Source organism: Patella vulgata, chromosome 8 (genome assembly GCF_932274485.2).
Source record: "Patella vulgata chromosome 8, xgPatVulg1.2, whole genome shotgun sequence".
NCBI lineage: Eukaryota > Metazoa > Mollusca > Gastropoda > Patellidae > Patella > Patella vulgata.
The window spans coordinates 50,023,478-50,044,945 of NC_065886.2; the positions used below are offsets into that span (position 1 = coordinate 50,023,478).

At 36.5% G+C, this 21,468-nt stretch overlaps 1 protein-coding gene across 3 annotated transcripts in view; it reads left to right on the plus strand.

Moving 5' to 3' along the window:
• Window positions 1-21,468, plus strand: part of LOC126829511 (glutamate receptor 4) — an 85,951-nt gene that overhangs the window by 40,668 nt on the left and 23,815 nt on the right. For all 3 annotated transcript variants that reach the window (XM_050559435.1, XM_050559433.1, XM_050559434.2), the window contains exons 7-10: window positions 292-492; window positions 1,653-1,760; window positions 11,354-11,464; window positions 13,460-13,532. Coding sequence is in view for 2 of the 3 variants with exons in the window: in XM_050559433.1 (XP_050415390.1) it covers window positions 292-492; window positions 1,653-1,760; window positions 11,354-11,464; window positions 13,460-13,532 (493 nt within the window). In the remaining variant the exon portion in view is untranslated. The remainder of the gene's footprint in view (window positions 1-291; window positions 493-1,652; window positions 1,761-11,353; window positions 11,465-13,459; window positions 13,533-21,468) is intronic.

Genomic DNA, 21,468 nt, shown 5'->3' on the forward strand with positions numbered 1-21,468 from the left:
TTGGCCGAGAAAGTTACTTGGTATTTGCAAGCTTGGTTTCCCTTTAACAGTAATGCAGGGCAAATAGAATGACAAGCAATAGCATTTAGCCCTTCGGATGGTACGAAAAACCGAGATACTGTGTACACACTGGGGAGCAACTACAATAACTTTGACAGTAGGAATCCTGAGCCCGGTCGGTGCAGAGAAGAACGTTACCCCCTCACTCCCTCCCCCTCTCTCTCTCTCTCTCTCTCTCTCTCTCTGCACCGGGTTTGGTATCAACATTCTATATAGTAAGGTATTTTATAGGTTGATGCTGCTTTATCATTTGATGCAGTAGAAACGATTAGTAAAGCATTAAAGATGATGATACAACGACAGGAGAGAGTGTTCCAGTATACATTTAGACGAGCTGAAGTATTTAATTATAATAAAACTAAAGGAATACCATGTATTAATCCTGTTATACCCTGGATGCATGGACAAGATATATATAACAGCATTAAAAAGGTCAGTATAAACTTTATTTCATTCAGTTGCAATATCTGTATGGTGGGGGGGGGGCGAATGGTTAGCGCGTGTGCGTTGTATCATAAGGTATGTCACTGAGTTAGCTGGCGTGGTTTTGATTCCCCCGGTTGTACGTGACAAGGAGTAGGGCCGCCTGTCCAACCTCGTTGGTTTACTCCAGGTCCTCCGGTTTCCTCCCACTGCTAAAGACCCCTATGCGCAACCGAATTATTGAAATAAAATTGAACCATATGTTAGTCCCGGACGTTATTTTATTTTTGTTAATTTTTCCAGAGACGGTACATCTCTTAACATTTTCGACTGGTCCGACTAATCACGGACAAGAACCGTTTTAGATATGATGTGTAGACTATAGTAACATATCTATAAGATATTCTTCCTTGTCGGTCACTTATTGCAATACTCTCGCGCTATTGAAAAAATAACGCTTTTGTCAGTTCTTGTTTCCTTTTTGGCGTTGATTAGTAATGTAAAATTGATGTTGATGGTTTTTATCTTGAAATATAAGAGAAATCCAATATTGTCGTTTCTTAGTAATTTATCAAGTCAAGATAATTTAATTATTCAAATTCAAACATTAATAATAATATAAGATAAATACAATGCATAGAAAGTTAATATTGAATAGAATATGCACAAATAATCTAATCAATATTCACACTGTTACAGTAGGATCATTTCCGGTTGCACACAAGATCTGGCATAAGAACAATTTTGTGGGTATATTGTGAAATCGCTGCGCATGTCAGGGTTTAGACAAGTTACAAACGACAACATGTTGGTGATCATAATCTTTTAAAATAATTGTATACAGACATCCGTTTTACAAATCTCCATGGTTAATAATCTTAATGTCCATTATATCGATAAACCCGGAGAACGGCATACTACGAAACTAAAGGATAATATTTTATCTCTTAAAGATCCCATAGAGTGATCTACATAAATATGTCTGACATAATGGTCGTTATACTTTAAATAAGGTTATCAAAATCTGAAATCCAACTCTTCGATTTTCCATTCTAAAGATAAAACGATTGACAGTAGATCGGACTCCAGAGGGTAGACGGTACAAAAATGGCGGAATATATGAGCATGCGGCAATGTCTTCATATCATTATTTTCTCTTATCTTTTCAGGTTGGCTTTCATGGTTTAACAGGTCACGTGGCCTTTGATGGAAGAGGGTACCGCCGAGACTATAAGTTTGATGTGTTAACTGTCAGTCTTAATAATGGACCAGAAAAGGTTTGAATATTTCCGTTCTCAATTCCCTTTTCCCGAATTGCATTTCACAAATTATAGCCACTTGAAGTGCCAAAGGTGTTAGCGCGATCAGGATAAGGAAATTAATGCCTTCTCATCCGTCATTGTTTCCTCTCTATATTTTGTGCTAACAAATTAAGAAGAGGTTTTCCGGAATCTCCATGATTAGTCGTTTGCATCGATTAATCAAGCTGTTAAAGCCTGTTCCGTTATATTGTAAAGAGACGAAAAGAAATGAAAGGAAATTAGGTTCTGCACCAACCAAGTAGTGTGCTATTAGGGAACTACTAAAATAAAAAATTGTATCGCATGCTCTAGAAAAGAGTCAACATTACCAGTCTGGTGCAGGAAACACTGGTTTGGACGGCGACTCGGTGGAAGATAACCGCGGGGCTAAAACCTACCGATATTGTGACATAAGTAGCAAAAGTTGTCAGCTGTGCACATTCCTCAATGATATGGGGGTGGGGGGCAGCATGATATGCCTTTTATAAGCTCAATGTTTAATTGTGACGGATTCTTTTACATGCACACCAACGTGTACATGGTACCCTTCTGTCGTCCTATCCGAACGGTCAGGCGTTGTTCCCAGACATCAAACATTTCACACGTTTCTCAACACATAGTGCACGAGGACCGCACTACAAGGTAAACCTACGGACAAGACATAATACGTGGATAATGCACTACAAGATAAACTTACGGACAAGACAGAATACATGGACGATGCACTACAAGGTAAACTTGCGGACAAGACAGAATACATGGACGATGCACTACAAGGTAAACCTTCGGATAAGACAGAATACGTGGATAATGCACTACAAGATAAACCTACGGACAAGACAGAATACATGGACGATGCACTACAAGATAAATCTATAGACAAGACGGAATACATGGATTCGAAGAATGGTAGGTGAAAACGTTCGGGCAATATTCCTTCACTAACACTAAAGACAGTAATATAGAAATAAAAATTACCATTATTTTAATCTCAAATTATTGATGAGACTTTTCCTACACTTGATGAAGATTGCCCATGGTCCATGGAATAATTCATGGAATGATACTGCTTGTAAAGAGCAATTGTATCCTACCGTGTGTATCATCTATGTTGGGGAAAGCATCGGTCTATCATCTGTTAACTCTATTCTACTGCTGAAGAGTATGTCGATCTGTTGAATATCTGTGTCAGGTGATATTGGTATTTTGTCGCAAACCTACAAGTATTATGGACTAACCTTTACCATTGCCAATGTTCAATCTTCAGTGTTCTAGTATGGGCAACTGGTATCTATGGGTCATTTCCCTAGAAAGCGTAAATTATTCTGACCCCCCCCCCCCCATATCATTGAGGAGTGTGCATAGCTGACAACCTTTGGTAGTTTTGTCACAATATCGGTAGGTTTTAGCCCCGAGATTATCTTCTACCCAGTCGCCACCCAAACCTCACGAGGTTGGATATGTTTACTCTTTCTAGAGCACGCGATACAATTTCACATTTTAGTAGTTCATACTGCTAGCAAAACACGATCAAAGACAATATTTGCAGTGTTTGTTGTCTGTCGATTATACCGGATATTACGTTTTACCTGGGTTAAATGCTGCATATAATTTTATATCCCTCTTGCATTAGAGAATTCCCAAAGCTTACTTGGCACCTATTATGTAGCTATCAAGGCGATTGATGGCATTATTAACGGCTTAATTCTTTGATTTTCGGTTCAATTGGTCGGTGGTAAATGAAAGGGTGTATCTGACACACCATCTATCACTGTGTAGTTTATGCAACTGAATGTTAGAAGAGAAGAACTCGAGAGTTTATCAGTGGCGCTGGCTATAATTGATGGTATGTCAGGAGAAGATATTACCAACATCAGTTTTAAAAAGGAGTGATTAGAGAGTTAATCATGAATATCGACACACATTAACTATTCTAAATGATCTCTTCCCCCTTTTACTCACAAACTGCAATAACCAATAACTACTCTCTTTATTCTTACTGCTTTAAGTGGCAATAACGTCTTGGGGGAAATAATAAAAAAAAAACATTTTTATTACACACCGAACGAAGTTAAATTGGAGAGATATTGAATAGATCCTGTCCGTCCTAGAGTCCGTTCTTCCGTTCCTGTTTTGTTTCCGGAACATATCTCAGAAACCCCTCAAGAAATCATTACGAAACCTTTATTTTTCTTTAAGGAAATAGGAATAGATTTAGCCATGGTGATATGAAACTTTACAAGTGTATGTTGATCATTAAGTTAATCGCTACCGCATTCAATTTCTACTCCAAAGTTATTTTCAGCGATAATATCTCCGTGGCAAATCATTTGGCTGAACCCACGGACAAATCATATCTTAGGGTCAGATATTGCGAACCCGTACAGCAGGCCCAGGTCACGCCCTTACTCGTGATTAAACGTGGGTTTTATCACCACCAGCAGTGGTCCTACCTTTTTGGTGCCCATGACCTAATCATCCCTAAACTAACCATCCTGCTACTACAGTAGACCTTAAATTTTAAAGCAATATGGACGAAATTGCTCTCTGGACTGATCGGGGATCAGGGCCATGGAGCGTAAACTTTACAAGTTTTATAGTAGAGTCGTAACTTGTCACTGTATCGTACTATTGACATATTGTTATGTGGAAAAAAAGATTGCTACAATAACATTGTGAACTAAACCTTTCGGGTGTTCGAGATAATGCGACGTCTATTGTAAAACAAACCTAACCGAATTCATATAGTTCTGCCGATCCAAATACTATCTGGCAATGGGTTAGTTTGGCGCAATTTCTACTTTTGACGTGTTTACCTTCTGATGGTAGTTACACTGTCACTAAAAGCAGTCGTGACTACTTTTTTATGCGCCTGGTTTCGATTCCCCGGTTGTACGTGACAAGGAGTAGGGTCGCCTGTCCAACCTCGTGGGTGGGTTTTCTCCGGTTCCTCAGGTTTCCTCTCACTGCTAAAGACCCCTACGCGCAAGCGAATTATTAAAATAAAATTGAACCATATGTTAGTCCCGAAATGACCTAGTTTGTGTCGAGTGGACATTTAACTCTCTCTCTCTCTCTCTCTCTCTCTCTCTCTCTCTCTCTCTCTCTCACACACACACACACACACACACACACACCACACCCCACACACACGCACACGCTTTTTAATGCCAGAAAATTCTGAATTTAGATTTGGAAATAAGTGACACTTTAAAACTATATTTGTATCGGTACCTACTGTATTTCTGTGATGTGTCAAGTAATATAATCGGTTATTGTGTGGTTTAGACGTGAATGCCAAATTTGGTCGTGTAAAAATAAAGATACGAATCGATAGAAGAAATATGTAGAGGCTTATGTGGTATATTGATGTATATATAGAGCAGGACAAACTGGGTTTAATATATTTGATGATTAGTTTAACCTCTTGCTTTCTATAATCTACATAATCTGTGAAATTATATTTAAAACATAGATAACAGATCCAACATTATTCCAGCTTATATTTTAAGTTTCCTTTAGTTTCATCTGATTTCACGACTGTCTTTATGATTCTTAAAGATACATTGTCCCGAAAATGTTTATCGGGTGGTTATTTCCAATAAAAATATGGCAAAATTAGTCTATATGGAAAGCATAGACACCCAATCTTACTAAAAGAAATACTGGATTACGCGAAAAACACCCATGGGGCTTGCACTGGGTAAAAATGTCAGGATATCACTTACTGGAAACCCGACTATTGTCTGCCAGCGTATTATGTGCTAGCTTGACTGAGGGAGCGGTTGTTATTTCTTGACGAAATGGTTAGGCGGTTTGGGGAACATTGAGGAGTGTCAACGTACAAACGACTCTGCAATTAAACGGCGGAAAAAGAAGTTGATAAAAAAAATATTAACAATTTACATAGGCCTCAATATGTATGGTAAATAGACAGTAAGTAATGAAAAATACATTCTGAAAAATGGATCCTCACTCAATGAAGCAAGGGGACAGCCATGGCCTCTAACATCAGTTTATTTATACCTTGAGGTATCCCCCTCCCCCCAACCCTGTATACAAAGGTTTGAGAGGAATTTGAGGCCAATTTTTGATAGATTAATTAGTTTGAAAATGTTTTTAGTACAAATATATCATCAAATCATACAGTTTGTACACCGGAATGTATCTTTAAATACATAGTAATAATACCTCTGCATCGTTTTTCGTATAAGCCATCTGATCCTTGGGTGTGCTTTATTGCATACAATGACGTTACAACATATTTTACATTTGAAATAGTACATAATTTTCAGGAAACATCTAGAATGTCCAAAAACAAATTGGACCGACGTCCGGAGGGACGGGCATGAGCGACAACATAATACGTGCACGGGAAAATATGAGAGCATAAAAATCCTCTTAAACGGTCTAGTGGATAGAATTCTGTGAAAGAAACGTCTAAAATGGAAGCCATCTTGGAAAATGGCGGTCAAGTGGCCAACGGGATTTTATCAATAAAAGATCCTAAAAGGACACCCAAGGAAAGGTTTAGTGCATGTATCCAGATCTAAAAGATGGTTTTTACTAAGCTGCCCCACTATGTCATAGTTTCTAAACTGTGAAGAGATTAAAACCTAGCGTGGTACCTAATCAAGTTACTTACACCTAGAACATATATTCATACGCAGATTATTATCAGCTATGGCCGATGGCTTATTTGATTGATACACACATTACTCATGACACAATGAATTAAAGATGAACATTTATTATCTGAGAAGAAAATCTTTTTTACGAGCAAATAATAAGAGTTAATTTACTTTAGGTGCTTTACTAGTTGTTACTAGTAAATACTTTGTTATTAGTGGAGTTTTTGGTGAGTAGATGTTGCATCAGTATGATTCAACAGGATATGGCACAAACAGTACAAAGTGAATCTTTTCTGAAAAGGGGAATCATATCCTGTATCACTGACGACACCCGTCACAACTTGTATGTATGGACAAAAGCTGCCCGGAATTTTAGGTTTTAACACACCTTCCTAAAAATCTCAAAAACATCTTAAATATTTTCAAGAAATAAATATACAATATATGAGACCAATCTTGAAGTGTGTCCACACGGACCTGTGTGTGTGGACCTGTGTGTGTGGACCTGTGTGTGGACCTGTGTGGGTGTGTGGGTGGACCTGTGTGTGTGGACCTGTGTTCCCAATCTCGGGGACCCGACCAAGGTTGGGATCGCGGAGCATTTTTTGTGGTTTCGCGCCGGACTACTGTGAAACTTTTGAATAAATGCTATGTTTTTGTGAAAAGCAAAATAATATACGAGGGCTGGCTGAAGAAGTTCTAAGTCTGAAAATGATAGATCAATTGGGTTGAAACAAACTTTTATCACCAACACGTACAATCATTGAATGAATCATAGACTGTAATGTTATTATTGTCTTCGTATCAAACCATCTTGTCCCAGTGAAATCGCCAGAAATGGACAAACTGGCTATAGGTTGACCAGTCGACCAGTTGCCAGTGTTGTGGGCATCTCTCATGAGAGGATTGAACACATTGTCGCCAGCGAGGGGATGATGTCCCTCCCTTTTCCACAGTAAAGACATGGACTCTGGAATTTAAGCGTGATAGAGAGGGCGTTTACAATTACCCACGCATCTAAGCTTTGCAACATCGTTGGCAAAATTGTGTATACCTCGAAGTGGATTATGTAGAAAAACAATGGCAACCATCGACTTTGTACAGGTCTTTCACAAATAGGCTTAGAACTTTTCAGCCAGCCATCATAAATCCCTGATCTATACACCTCTTGCCACATTGCCAATCGTCTTTCCTCTCTCACGCTCATGGCTTGTTTCCTCAGTCTCTCATTACAACATTTTCATCTGTAAATAATGATGATGTTTCATAGTAAAAGGTGACTTTGTTCTTGGAGGGGTCGCGATCAGATGATGGTTTCTGGAATAAGGTCTCAACCAACAAAAGCCTGGGAAACACTGTTCTAGTATATAGTAACGTAAATTCAACATTCGATAAAAAAAAATCCGGTTAATTGAATAGAAATTCAGTTTCGGAATTTTTGATTTCTAGGTTATTCGCCGAACTTATTTATTTAATAATAAGTTATTCACCCAGGGAACCCCATAACAAGGACAGACTAAGATTATACTAAAGTGTATCGTTAGAGTTTCTAAGATAGATCTATGATTAAACCGTATGCTGTAATTCTCTAGACAATGTTCTATAAATTACAAGACGTAATCATACGCTTTGGGACGGAAACTGAATTACACTTCTTATAATAGCTTCTGTAGCGTACATGAATAATAATTATCTTTTAAATTAACTATAACTGGTAACAGGTATCGTGTAAGGGGCATGGTATACTTATATATTTATGGAACACATTATACAAATAGTAACCTAGAACTGTGATGCAGTGATGAAGGGTTTCACCGGCACCCCTAAACCTTTAACTGAGGTCACTTCCCGCTCCCCGGTTTAACAGATTTTCATAGAAGCATAGCACACGGGTTTGAAATGGGCGCTAAACAATTACTGATCAAGACATTAACGTGTGTAAAACTTAGAACGTGGCCAATGCGAAATCGGTCATGTCTCGGTAATAGATACAATAATGAATTATTTTGTGTTATAAGTCAGATCGTATATATGCATACTATTATTTGAATGAAGGTTAGAAATATAGGTTGTTGGATTTTTTTCAAAAGCGCGTCACTTCCGTTAATACTGGAAGTTTTTAACATAGTTGGATATAATGACTGTTTGCATTAGGTATCATATGGTGAAAATTTATCGAAATCGAACAATAAATACCTCTGTCATGGGCAAAACAACGTAAACTATTACTCCGGGGTAATCAGGACCAGGATGACTGAAATTACTACACGAAGTAGTTCACGGATGATTGAAATCAGTGCTCGGATGACTGAAATCAGTGCCCAGTTGATTGAAATCGATGCTCAGATGACTGAAATCAGTGTTCAGATGACTGAAATCAGTACACAGAGAGCATGAAGTAATATTGGACGGAAAGGGTCACATCAATCGTACTGTAACTTGGACAGCGAATAAAGTAATACTTCTGTCAGAGAGCTACGAACTTAATTTGTTCATTGACTGCAGCTCAGTTTATATATAACCAGTGCGCTTTACAAGATCACTGCTAATACGGATTTTACAATAAATTGGCTAATGTGTGAAATTTCCTACAACTTTCTTATGAAAGTTAAGAATTTGCAAGAAACTTATAAGATAATTATTATTAGACGGTCCGTGCTTTTACTCAATTTAATTGTTAAATTGACGTGGGAATTTTACACATGTCACGTTTTGAAGGATTTGACCTTTAAACGTGTTAGGAATTGTCTAGTTTTTATGTTAACTAAACTCTATTAACAAATCCTCCCCTTGTCTTTGCTAAAGAATGCCTTATACCACCAACTTTTCTAAAGAATGCCTTATATCACCAACTTTTGTGCCCTGGATTCTTCAAAGTTACTAATGCTCACTTCTAATTGGAGAACACACAATGTCGAAATGGCTTAAATGGATATTGATTGGGGGCAAAAATGGAGTTCTAAATTAAATATCCACAAAACAGCAACGTTTTGTTTAAGATAGTTATCAGGTATGTTTGGTAAAAACAAAAATAACGGGGATGGGCGTGGCTCTATATCCTAAATACATAATTGACACTTCAGCATGTTGTCCCTTTTGAAACCATTGCTGGTTTTCAACGCTTTGTCTCGATTCGTAGACTACATTACTGTAACCTTACTCTTGAAATTAATGACTTCATTCGATGTCTTCTTCTTTTATAGTAAGTAGGTAGATTATACGAACACACCTGCTGATGTTAAAACACCAGAAATAAAAGCGATAAAAGAAGACCAGAAATAGTGTTATTTGAGTAAGGATGCATGATTAACTGTTGAAGGATGTGGGCATGAAGTCTAAAGTAACAATACATCATCTTGTCTAGTTAGGTTTAGTTAATAAGACAAGATACTGCAACCACTTGTGTTAATCACAGCAAGCTAGCGACATATCCTTCCACTTGTCGGGATGATTATATCATAGTTAAAATCTATACCAATTACATCTGTCACGTTATCCAGAAATTGATTTGGAATCCTAAAGTTAAAAAAACAAAGTGGGATGAAGAAAGTATTATATCTCTCCTACGAATCAGATTAAGAAATCAAGTTTTCAAAACAAGCAATTGAAGAAATTCGTTAATGCTAGATTCGTGCTGCGGTTGAAATCGTGGTTTTAATCGTGGAGTAATCTAGTGATTCTATTAGGTATCATATATTGAGGTCAGTCGTACTAGAACGTGGATTCAATAGGGACACACCTATCATAACACATCACGGTGGGAACCTAGCATAAACTAAGTAGCCCACGATATGTTTTCATGGAATTCAGACATAGCCGTGTCTCCAAGTCCAAATGTAACCAGCACACATGTATTCTGGAAAGCCTAAACCTACTCTTACACTAGAAGTGACCCGGGGTGTTAGTAATTAAATACAAACGAATATCACACCTACATAAAAAGAAACTGCCTAAATGAGAAAGCGTTGTCTGCGATATCACCTCGGTGGAAGCGGACATTAAATAAAGCTATTTCACACATGAGAAAGCGTCTCTGAAGGAGATATTGCGGTGATTCCGAGCGATGATTCATGTCTGAAGAACTGTAACCAAATTTCAGCCTCCTCGTTAGACCTGACCTAAGCTTAAAGCATCAATGCACCAGGATAATAATTATGTTTTCCTTATTTAAATTTAATGCCGGCATGAAATCAATAGGAAGTCATGATGGTGCAATGCGGGTATATGGGCAATGGCTCGCTTATTGTTCGTCGATAAAATTCTTTGGGTTTTTCGGATAAGGAGAATAACCAAAGCTTCATGTACACATTAGCGTGTACGTAAAAGAACCATTGACAATTGTCCGTCTTCATGCAGGGTGAAACAGAACAGTAGCACGTTACACAGTATCTCATTTTATTTCATAAAATCAAAAGAAAATAGTCAGTCGACATATACTGGTGGTTTGTGAGAATTTCCATAAAAGAATATCGTATTTTTAACTTGCTGGAACATTCGGCTAATTCTAGATGTTTCGGGTAGATATTGTAAATGTTCAATATATCAGAGTTTTTTTTAAAAAATATCCTGCTGAGGGTGTTCTGCTAACAAAATTCAGACCCGCCGATCAATTTTATGTCGAAATTTGGCGAATTTTATGCTGAACTCAAATTTGTCAAATTTTATGTTGTACTCTGTTTGTTTTTGTTTGGGTGATAAGTGTGATCAACCTTTACAGCTATTATGTCTGGGGCCTTGTGGCCATAACCCCTCTAGGTTACTCTCTGTCAAGCAGCTTCGACCCAGTTTACCACAAGATGTGATGGGATTCTAGAACAACTGATACCATTTCTTGTTTATTTTGGTACTCCATATAGCTAAAGATTTCTGTAAGATTTCTGTATTATCTAAAACCTCCAATTGCGGTTATATAACTTTATTTCGATATGTTTTCTATAGATTGGTGAATGGGGAAGTAGAGATGGACTAAAAAGTGTTTATGATGTTGAAGAAACAGGAGGATGGAATTATACCAAATCCAAATTGGAAAGAACTGTTGTCTCTATATTAGTAAGTATAATAGTAGTTGTTTCTAATCAACATGTAGTTGAGACTGAAAAATGTATCTACTCTAAAGGAGTATGCTTTGGGCCCTCGTGGAGTATCCATAGTGTTACCATAGAAAACAGACATGGTATGAACAAGTAGGCTACCAATCTGATTAAAACACAGATCCAATTTCGTTTCGTTTATTTTCTAGTTCATAATTTCGTTTTACTTGCCGTTACTACACTAGGATCTGGAAGAGTTGTTATATAAACCGCGTTCTGGAAGATGTGAGGAATTAGTCAATGCAACGGCCTGTTATGCCAAGTTTTAGGCGTTAGGTGCACTGAACTGTGGGTAACCCACTACAAACATCAACACTGATTGGTTAATCAAATCTCTAACGTCATAGGGTCAAAAGCCGCTCGTATGACCTCTGACGCGACCTCCCACTACAACTAGTCAAATCTTTATTTAGAGTAGACCATCGAAAGTATAAAATAAAACGAAACGAAATATAGATCTGTATTTTAATCAGATTGGATAAGGTACATATCGTAACTGAACTAACTTTAGTCTTTCTACATATCTAGTTCCAGATATCCACAAATTATTGTGCTAGAACAATGATTCTCAACTAGTGTGCCGCAGCACATACGTGTGCCGCGGGTTCTTCCTAACAGCACACTAAGATCCCAATTGAGTATTCTCTGTGTCCACTGATACGTTCATAGCTGGGTTTTTTCTTCTTCTTTATTTTGCCGTCTGACTTAGGGTGTTTTTATTTTGCAAAATTCAAATATTTTTCATATATATTTAGCCAGGTGTGCCGCTGGTTTTTATGTGTTCCAAGGTGTGCCATTGGCAAAAAGGTTGAGAACCACTGTGCTAGACAATGAAATACAATACATGCTGCAACTACACTAATTTCTTGTAAACATTTAAAGAAAGAAGAGATGTTGTTGATTTTGGTTGACTTGTACTAAAATGATCAGTATTCTCCTCACGATCACGTGTAATTTCTGTTTCCTTGAAACCTGACTGAACTTAGTAAGACCAGATCACATATTAATTAATTCGTTATCGAAATGCAGATTGACCCGTTTGCATTTAATGCCAATTGCATCGTTAGCATATTATCTTAAGCATTATAGGAGCAATTCCAGGATTCACACAGTATTCACGAAAGGTCTATTTGCTTCTGTTTTTGACTAACACTTAGGATCGACTGTATGTTTATATTTTGATGCAAGGGAATGAAAGCTTGCAATCGTTTTTATTATATAATTAAACGGGACTATTATGATGAACCTTTCTAGAAGTTCTTCATTCATGTAGAATTGGTCTGTTTTATTCACTACCTGGGACAGCTCTTTTAATGATTGACACTGGTTAACCTTTCGATGAGTGAATGCTTAAACAGATGCTTTTAACCTCTACCCCGCTTTGTAAAGAGAGGTCAAAATAATGACTGTAGTGAATTTATCATAAAGAATATTGATCATATGTATATTTTGATCAAAAGACCGACAAATAATCCAGTCGATGGATAGAATTATGCAAATATTTCTTGTGAACTGAAACAATACATTTTGGAAACTCATGATTTCTCCCAACCGACCAATTTTTGTAGGACTTTATTCAGCATGTTGTGTAATGTTCTTTATTCAGCATGTTGTGTAATGTTCTTTATTCAGCATGTTGTGTAATGTTCTTTATTCAGCATGTTGTGTAATGTTCTTTATTCAGCATGTTGTGTAATGTTCTTTATTCACCATGTTGTGTAATGTTCGTTATTCACCATGTTGTGTAATGTTCTTTATTCACCATGTTGTGTAATGTTCTTATTGCGGGAGTTAACAGAAATTGGCCTGGCATCTTGGCCTTAAGGCGAGAATGTCGAGAGCTTTCTGACAATCCATGTCTGTTTTCCATAGCCTTGTTTATGTGTTCCATTAAGTATGAGCACGTCATTATGGTGTTTATTATAATCTTAGTTTACTATCATCTTAATTACAGACAGCGCCATTTTTAATGATAAATAATAAGTCTGAAATGGGACGACCACCTACGGGAAATGATAGATATGAAGGTAGGTACAGGTCATTATAGACAATTAAGATGTTGTCTTATTATTCCTTACAGCTGACAATATAGAGTTTAGCCGCAATAATGTTTTATACGTGACTTTACACTTTAAACTTACTGAACAGTTGTGAATATTGCAATATTGAAGAGTTAAATCTTTCTTTAGCAGGACTTTTTTCTGGCTTTAAATGTTACATACTTTAGTATTGCGACATTTATTCAAACAAGCCCATAATCAACTCTCTAGACCACCGGTGGATTAGATATCGAGTGCATTAGACAACGAGTGCCATATTTATATTAAAAGATAATTTGACAGTAAACATGGTGGCGGCATACTGAAGGACTGGAAATCGAGACTGTTTATTATCATGTCAATGGTACAATGTCAACAATCGTTGGACACAATTTAGGTTATTTCTTGTCTAAATATGTATAACTTCACTCAGAATGAAGTAATTTGACTGCAATTTTTAATATATTTATGTTTTATTATGTATTTTTGAACTATTATAACACGGCCAACACTTTATCTAAATCTGACATAAAGCATCTTTAATTCCCAAATGATTACAGTCGTTTATGACTTATGACAATGACCCGTATCTTTATACAATTTGCAATTCCTAAATACCAATTTAAACTGTTTCATGTGACTGCTGAATTACTGCTCATTTTAAAACCAAATTGCCGCATATAACTGTCATTGTACTGACAACTTACATTATATAAAGCTCATATTAAGACCAATTTTATCCATGGAGGAAAAGCATGTTTTAAAACTAGAATTCAAGTGATATGCTTTCAAAATGGCCTTTTTATCTTTTTCGGTATTTTACCATTCCATCTTAGCTAAAAATCCTGTCGCATGTAACCTTTGAAGATGCATAAGAGCTATATCTGCCTATTGCAGGTCTTTAATATGAGTTCAAATGTTATATACACTATTACTCAGACATGTATTTACATGACAAGCCTATAATCAAAACCCTAGGCCATCGACTGAAGATATTAAATAGTTGAGAACAACCGCGACATTTAATAATTTAACGTTAAACTGGATCATCGGGACTTGGTTTATAATCATAGCTATTGTACTTGATAATCAAAGGTTTATGGAAGAATTTAGATTATTTCTGGACCAGTTGATTATGACTAAGTGTGGACTATTATTTGGCAGGATTTTAATTATCATGTTGATGATTCCAATGACTGTACCGCGGTTGATTTTTGTGAAATGTTGAATAATAGATCTCTCACACAACATGTTTCTTCTTCGACTCAACGGTGGACATATTCTCGATCTGGTGATAACTAATCCATGTAATATTAAACTGGATAACCTTTATGTCTCGGACAAATTAATATCTGATCATTTCCCGGCAAGTTTTAATCTTAAGATCCAGAAACCACAACCAACAAGAAACACTGTAACATATCGAAGGTTTAAATCACTTGACACTAATAAATTTAAAGCGGAAATAGTCAACTCGAATTTCAATGACATTCAACGTATTCAAGATATACAAGAGAAGGCAACCCAATATAACTCTAAGCTTACTGAAATTTTGGACTCACTTGTGCCTCTTCAAACGAAAACATTTACTGTTTTCGTCCCAATACGCAGCTGTTTAATGATTCTATTTTAGAAGCCATAAGGCTGAACATCTATGGCGGATATAAATTTACATGTCCATAAACGGATTTATCGGATTTATAAATCTTTTAAAAACAACGTGAATAAATTAATTGAAGACGCTAAAATTTTACTCTGATAAAATAGAAAATGGTGAAAACAGACAAAAAGACCTGTATAAGGTTGCGAATTCCCTTTTGGATCATAATGCTGAGCGGACTATTCTCCCGGACAATGATAATGACACTGAACTCTTTAAAATACAAACTGAACTTGATAATTTAAATAAAACTATTGACTTTTACGCTCATGATTTTGATAAGTTAGAAGATTCTGTTTATTTAGAAAATTTTAACTTGGTTAGTGAATCTTTTGTTTTAAAGCTAATTAAATCGTCTGCTTCTAAATCTTGTTCATTAGATCCTGTTTCGACTCCCGTTCTTAAGGACTGTCTAGACGAAGTTATTTCCGTTTTTACCAATATTATTAATTCTTGTATCATCTTCTGCTATTCCCAACGTTTTAAAGCAAGCTTATGTAATCTCTTTAATTAAAATGTCTACACTGAATCCTAATGTTTTTAAAATAACAGACCTGTCTCTAACTTAAGCTTTATTTCTAAAATATTGAAGAAATGTATTGTTTCTCAGATAAAGACCCATCTAGATGATAACTGTTTGTATGAACCATTTCAAAATGCTTATAAACAATTTCACAGTACCGAAACAGCTTTAATCCGGGTTTTAAATGATATTTTAATGAAAATTGATAATAGAAAATGTACATTTTTAATTTTATTAGATTTATCTTCGACACGATGGATCCTTCTATTCTTTTACGTAGACTTAATTTTAAATTCGGTATTTTAGAAAGTTATCTTGTGGGTAGAAAACAGTGTATTTTAGTTAATTGTAAATCGTAGTCTGAATCTGTTTTGTCATCTGTGGTGCCTCAAGGTTCTGTTCTTGGTCCGAGTTTATTTACCCTTTATACGTCACCATAAGGTGATATTGTCAGAAAATATGGCCTCAGATTTCATTTGTATGCCGATAATACTCAATTATATATTTCATTTACACCTAATAGCAAAATTGCAACTTGAGAACTGTATTGGTGAAATTAGAAAATGTATGTCAAAGAACTTTCTAAAATTGACTGATGGTAAAACCGAATATTTGTTATTAGACCCAAGGCCTCAATTAAGTAAATTTGCACATGATAACTCCCGTGTTGTAATTGGTAATTGTGATATATTTTCATCTTATTCTGACCGTAATATTGGCGTAATCTTTGATAGTTTTATGCCCATGGGAGCTCAAGTAAGTAGTATTTGTAAATTGTGCTAATTTAATATCAGAAATATAGGTAAAATACGTAAATTTGTAACTGTAGAGGCCACTAAGTCACTTGTTAATTCTCTGGTCATTTCTCGATTAGATAACTGTAATTCGCTTTTAGTTGGTTTACCCTTAAAACGTATAGATAAATTATAAAAAGTACAGAATATTGCAGCTAGATTTGTAACTTTAACTAAGAAATGTGACCATATAACTCCTTCTTTATATAATTTACACTGGTTACCTGTTAAATATCGAATTGATTTTAAGATTTCATTACTTTTAAATGTTGAAATAATTTAGTTCCTGTTTACCTCTCAGATCCTTTAGAACTTTATACACCTGGCCGAACATTACGTACATCAGATAAACTACTTTTGAAGCCCCAAACTGTTCAACTAGTCTCTTGTGGCCGGCACTCTTTTAGTTTTCAAGCACAATATAACAACTCTTCCAGATCCTAGTGTAGTAAAGACAAGTAAAAATGAAATTTTGAACTATAAAAAACGAAACGAAATAGGATCTGTGTTTTAACCAGATTGTGGCTGATAGAATAGTATAATGATTATGTTAACTAATGTAAACCACAGTCTCTTTGGATATCTTGTTGGAGAACATTTTGTTCTTGCTCATTCATTCTTGCTTATTCATTTAAATACTTCTCGTCCAATACAGAAACAGCGAACAAATTGTAGGTTAGGTACCGATTACTACTCTAATATTATTTGTAGATTCCGAATAAGCTATTTAAAAAAAAAACCAAGTCGACGCAAAATAATTGATCACTTAAATAGAAGTTTAAGGACAGTGATAAAATGATGGTTATTTTATATGGACTGAAGAAAGTAATAATAATTTCAGCTTAATACTTTATTTTATGTTCACATCACGTATTATAACATATCCATCTTCTTTGTCTTCTTATTCCCTAAAGAGTCTACCACCATTTACTACGAAATGATGAATATTTCAGGAAAGCCACTCAGTTGAGCCCATCCGTCATTTTTCGATTGAATAATAGAATATTGTTCCATTAGTTATCTAAACTAAAGTGTTTGTTTTGTTTTTACTGATTGTTCACCTCCAGTTAAAGGGGTTCTTTTGTAGATGACTCAGCCTTAAAACCTGTATTGTTAAATGGCGTAATTTTGGTCAGAAGATTTTATGACATTATCATGAAAATTCGTATCCTTAATATCCGTTTCTTTTTAAAGAATGTCTTAATTTAAATCCTGCCATTTTGTTAAACACGATTATCCAGTCAGTGTGTAGATATAGTCTCGTCGGTCAGTCATCATCCAGATACAACCAGACAATAAAGACTGCCCTAGGGTCAATGAAATCTGAATGATACGAGATGTAAAGGACATAAATCGCCGTCATTTACTTGGAACCATGTCAAAGGTGGCCATATAATTATTCGTCTACGTGATAATACGGCCATGTAATATCCAACACTCTACAGGATACCTGGGCTTTAAATTTATAAATTGATGGACATTCACAAGCTTTTCATCTTTTGCTTCGTGCTTAAATAATAGCCATTATCACAGGTTTGAAACCATATCTGTTTGGATAGCTTCATAAAGTCAACATGTTAAAAGTGCTCTGTCGGTCGCAATGAACTAAATACCGAAGGTGCATCCTTGTCTTTGGTCGCAGATAATTCTGAGATTTATAGATGGTAACTAAATATGACGTACTTAAAATGGCCCATGTCTACTCACGAAGGTAGTAATGGGTGGATTCGGTGTTGTAATTCGAGAAATTCGTGTTTTAAAGGAGACGAATTCCATACCATTATAAAAAGACAGATAATGATGAAAGCTACTCGATCAACTTAAACAAAAACAACACCAAAACTTTAATTGAAGAATACGTTAATGACGTCATGATCACTAGAAAGTCTTTTAATATGGCGGTCAGATTTATATATTTTATGTGTCTAAAAGTTTTAAATCGACAATAATTGCTGTTTCTGGTTTGGTCAGTAACCGATCTCATTAAATACAGATCTATATTTCGTTTCGTTTTTTTATACTTTCTATGGACTCAACTACATAAAGATCTGACCGGTTGTAGTGGTATCTCGCGTCGGGGGTCATGCGATCGACTTTTGGCCCTATGACGTCAGATATTTGATTAACCAATCAGCGTTAATGTTTCTAGTGGGTTATCCATAGTTCCGTGCACCTCACGCCAAAAAAAAACCCCACCGCAACAGACCGTTTCATTGGCTAATCCCTCACATCATCCAGAACGTAGGTTATATAACAACTCTTCCAGATCCTAGTGTAGTAAACTATAAAAACATGAAACGAAATAGGATATTGTGCCGTTTGAACGGAGGTGGTTAGAACGCGTTAAAAGGGTGATTCTAGTAGTTGTCATCGCTAACTCCCTGTTTTGGTACATTTACTTTAAACCTCTTGAATTTCTTGTACTAGTCAAAACCGATCCATACTGAGGCTAACAAATATACTTCTGTTCTGGAGATGCAAATTTACAATTACGTGTTGGCTCGTCAACGCCCGAAAGGGGAATGAAATAATTTTGGAAGCAGGCCCCGAGTTCACAAAACATTCTCAGACTTAAATTAAGAATTTACTCAAAATTGTTCGCCTAATTTTAACTAAAATATAGAACTTATAAAACTTTTGTTGTTTTAATGTATCAAATACTTCAATATGAAACTATGTGCAAAGTTTTATGTTGATGGATTAAAGATATTTCTCATAAACAGTGATTGAGAAACTGAACTATACTATTCAAAAAAAGTTGGGGATATTTGATTTTGGGGGCATAATACTAAAATATGCAAATGACTACGAAAAAAGTCACTATAGAACCTAACAGAAGAAACATTTCCAGTTACATGTGACGCCCAAACGCACCAATAGCTACCGCATGGAATGCAGGTGATGCTTGGGATCATCATGGGGGTCCAACCCAAGATTTGCACGACTCTGACTTTGAATGTTACAGTCATTGTGGCATTGAATTCCAGGGTGGAAACATCAGTTTAATTGTTTTAGTGACCAGAAAACAAATTTTGATATGCGTCGGCTTACCCAAAATGAAAGGTTACGTGCCCTTGGCATGCTACAGATCGGCACAACACAGGCGGTTGTGGCGCGGACGATGAATGTTTCTCAGTCTGTCATAAGCAGGCTATGGTCCAGATACCGTGATACACAATCTGTACAGGACAGACCACGCTCAGGTCGACCAAGGGCGACAACTCAAGCCCAGGATCGATTTATCCGTACCTTGGCCTTGAGAAATCGTGTCATCACAGCAAATCAGATCAGCGCTCGTCTTCAAACAGACACTGGTGTGAGAGTGAGTGGCCAGACGTCCTCGCGTGATCCCTTGTTTGAGAGATCATCACATTCAGGCAAGACGTCGTTGGTGTAGAGATCGTCAACACTGGGATAATCGACGCTGGAGCAATGTGATGTTTTCAGATGAGTCAAGGTTCACTGTTGATTTTTTGGACAGACGTAGGAGGGTGTGGCGTCGTCGAAACGAGCGCTTCCAAGACGTTAACGTCATCAGACATGATCGATTTGGGGGTGGTTCTGTTATGGTGTGGGGAGGCATCACTGTTGCTGGAAGAACGGCTTTACATGTTGTTGCAGGGCGTGTTACAGGCCAGTACTACCGGGACAACATCTTGGCAGTCCATGTTGTGCCGTTCGCACGACGTCATGGCCGCCGTTTCATCTTCTAGGATGACAACGCAAGATGTCACAGGGCCAGGATCGTTACAGGTTACCTCCAACAACAGAACATCACCACATTACCTTGGCCAGCACTGAGTCCCGACCTCTTCCCCATCGAGCATGCCTGGGACATGCTTGGACAGAGGTTACGTCAACGTCAACAACGTCCTGCCAATGTCCAAGAACTTGCTGCTGCGTTGCAACAGGAATGGGACAATCTGGACCAAAATGACCTTAGACGTCTCATTAGGAGTATGCCACGAAGGATCAATGCTTGTTTGGCAAACAGAGGAGGATTTACCCGTTACTGACTTGGTTGTGATGCTGTGGTAACTTTGCTGTTCGACCCCGGGTATCATTTTACCCTTATAATGGTCAGTCTGTGCCTTACTTAGTCTAACGATCATTTGGAATAAATCGATGAATGTGAACTTCATTTCATTTTGTCATTTGTTTCTTCGTCAGTTTCATTAGGTGACTTTAATAACACTTAAAAATCAAATATTCCCTACTTTTTTTGAATAGTATATATATATGTCAATATACTGTGTTCAAGTTTCTGTCATGAATTATAAGATCAAATATTGGTTTTTTCTATAATAACTGCATGAAGTATATTTCATCTCCTGGGTGAATTAAAATTAACATCTAGATCAAACAAACCTACCTACCTTTATAGATATGGCAGACAGAGTTGTTTTATATCAAAAATAGATACTGGATACATTATTAAAAAACGGTTTTTAGAAGTGGAATTTGCCTTTAACTTCGCAATCTTGATCTAAGCATAATTTTTGATCATCCGGTTTAAAATAATGTTTTCGCTATCAATTAAAGTATCTTTTCGCTTTCAATTGAAGTATGTTTTCGCTATCAATTGAAGTATGCCTGGTTACAGTTACAATTTTTGTTCTCAAACCGATAAGTCGGTACGATAAAAAACGTAGTCTCGATTATCCATTTTTTGATTAAATCATCAATGAACGTTGAGCAGCAAATCGGATTCAAATCCAGTAAATATCGCAGGCCAGCGATGACCTGGATACGTTAATTAATGTCTAATTAATAATTTAGATAACATTTCAGGCCTAAAGAAAGACTTGCAATAGTCAGATTTAGCTCTTGCATAATGTATGTTTAATATGTGTGGTCTATATGTGCCGTTTATTGGACCTGTAACGATATTATCACACTTACTCTTATAATCTCCACTATGGGCAGGTATTAACTTCCATGTGAAAA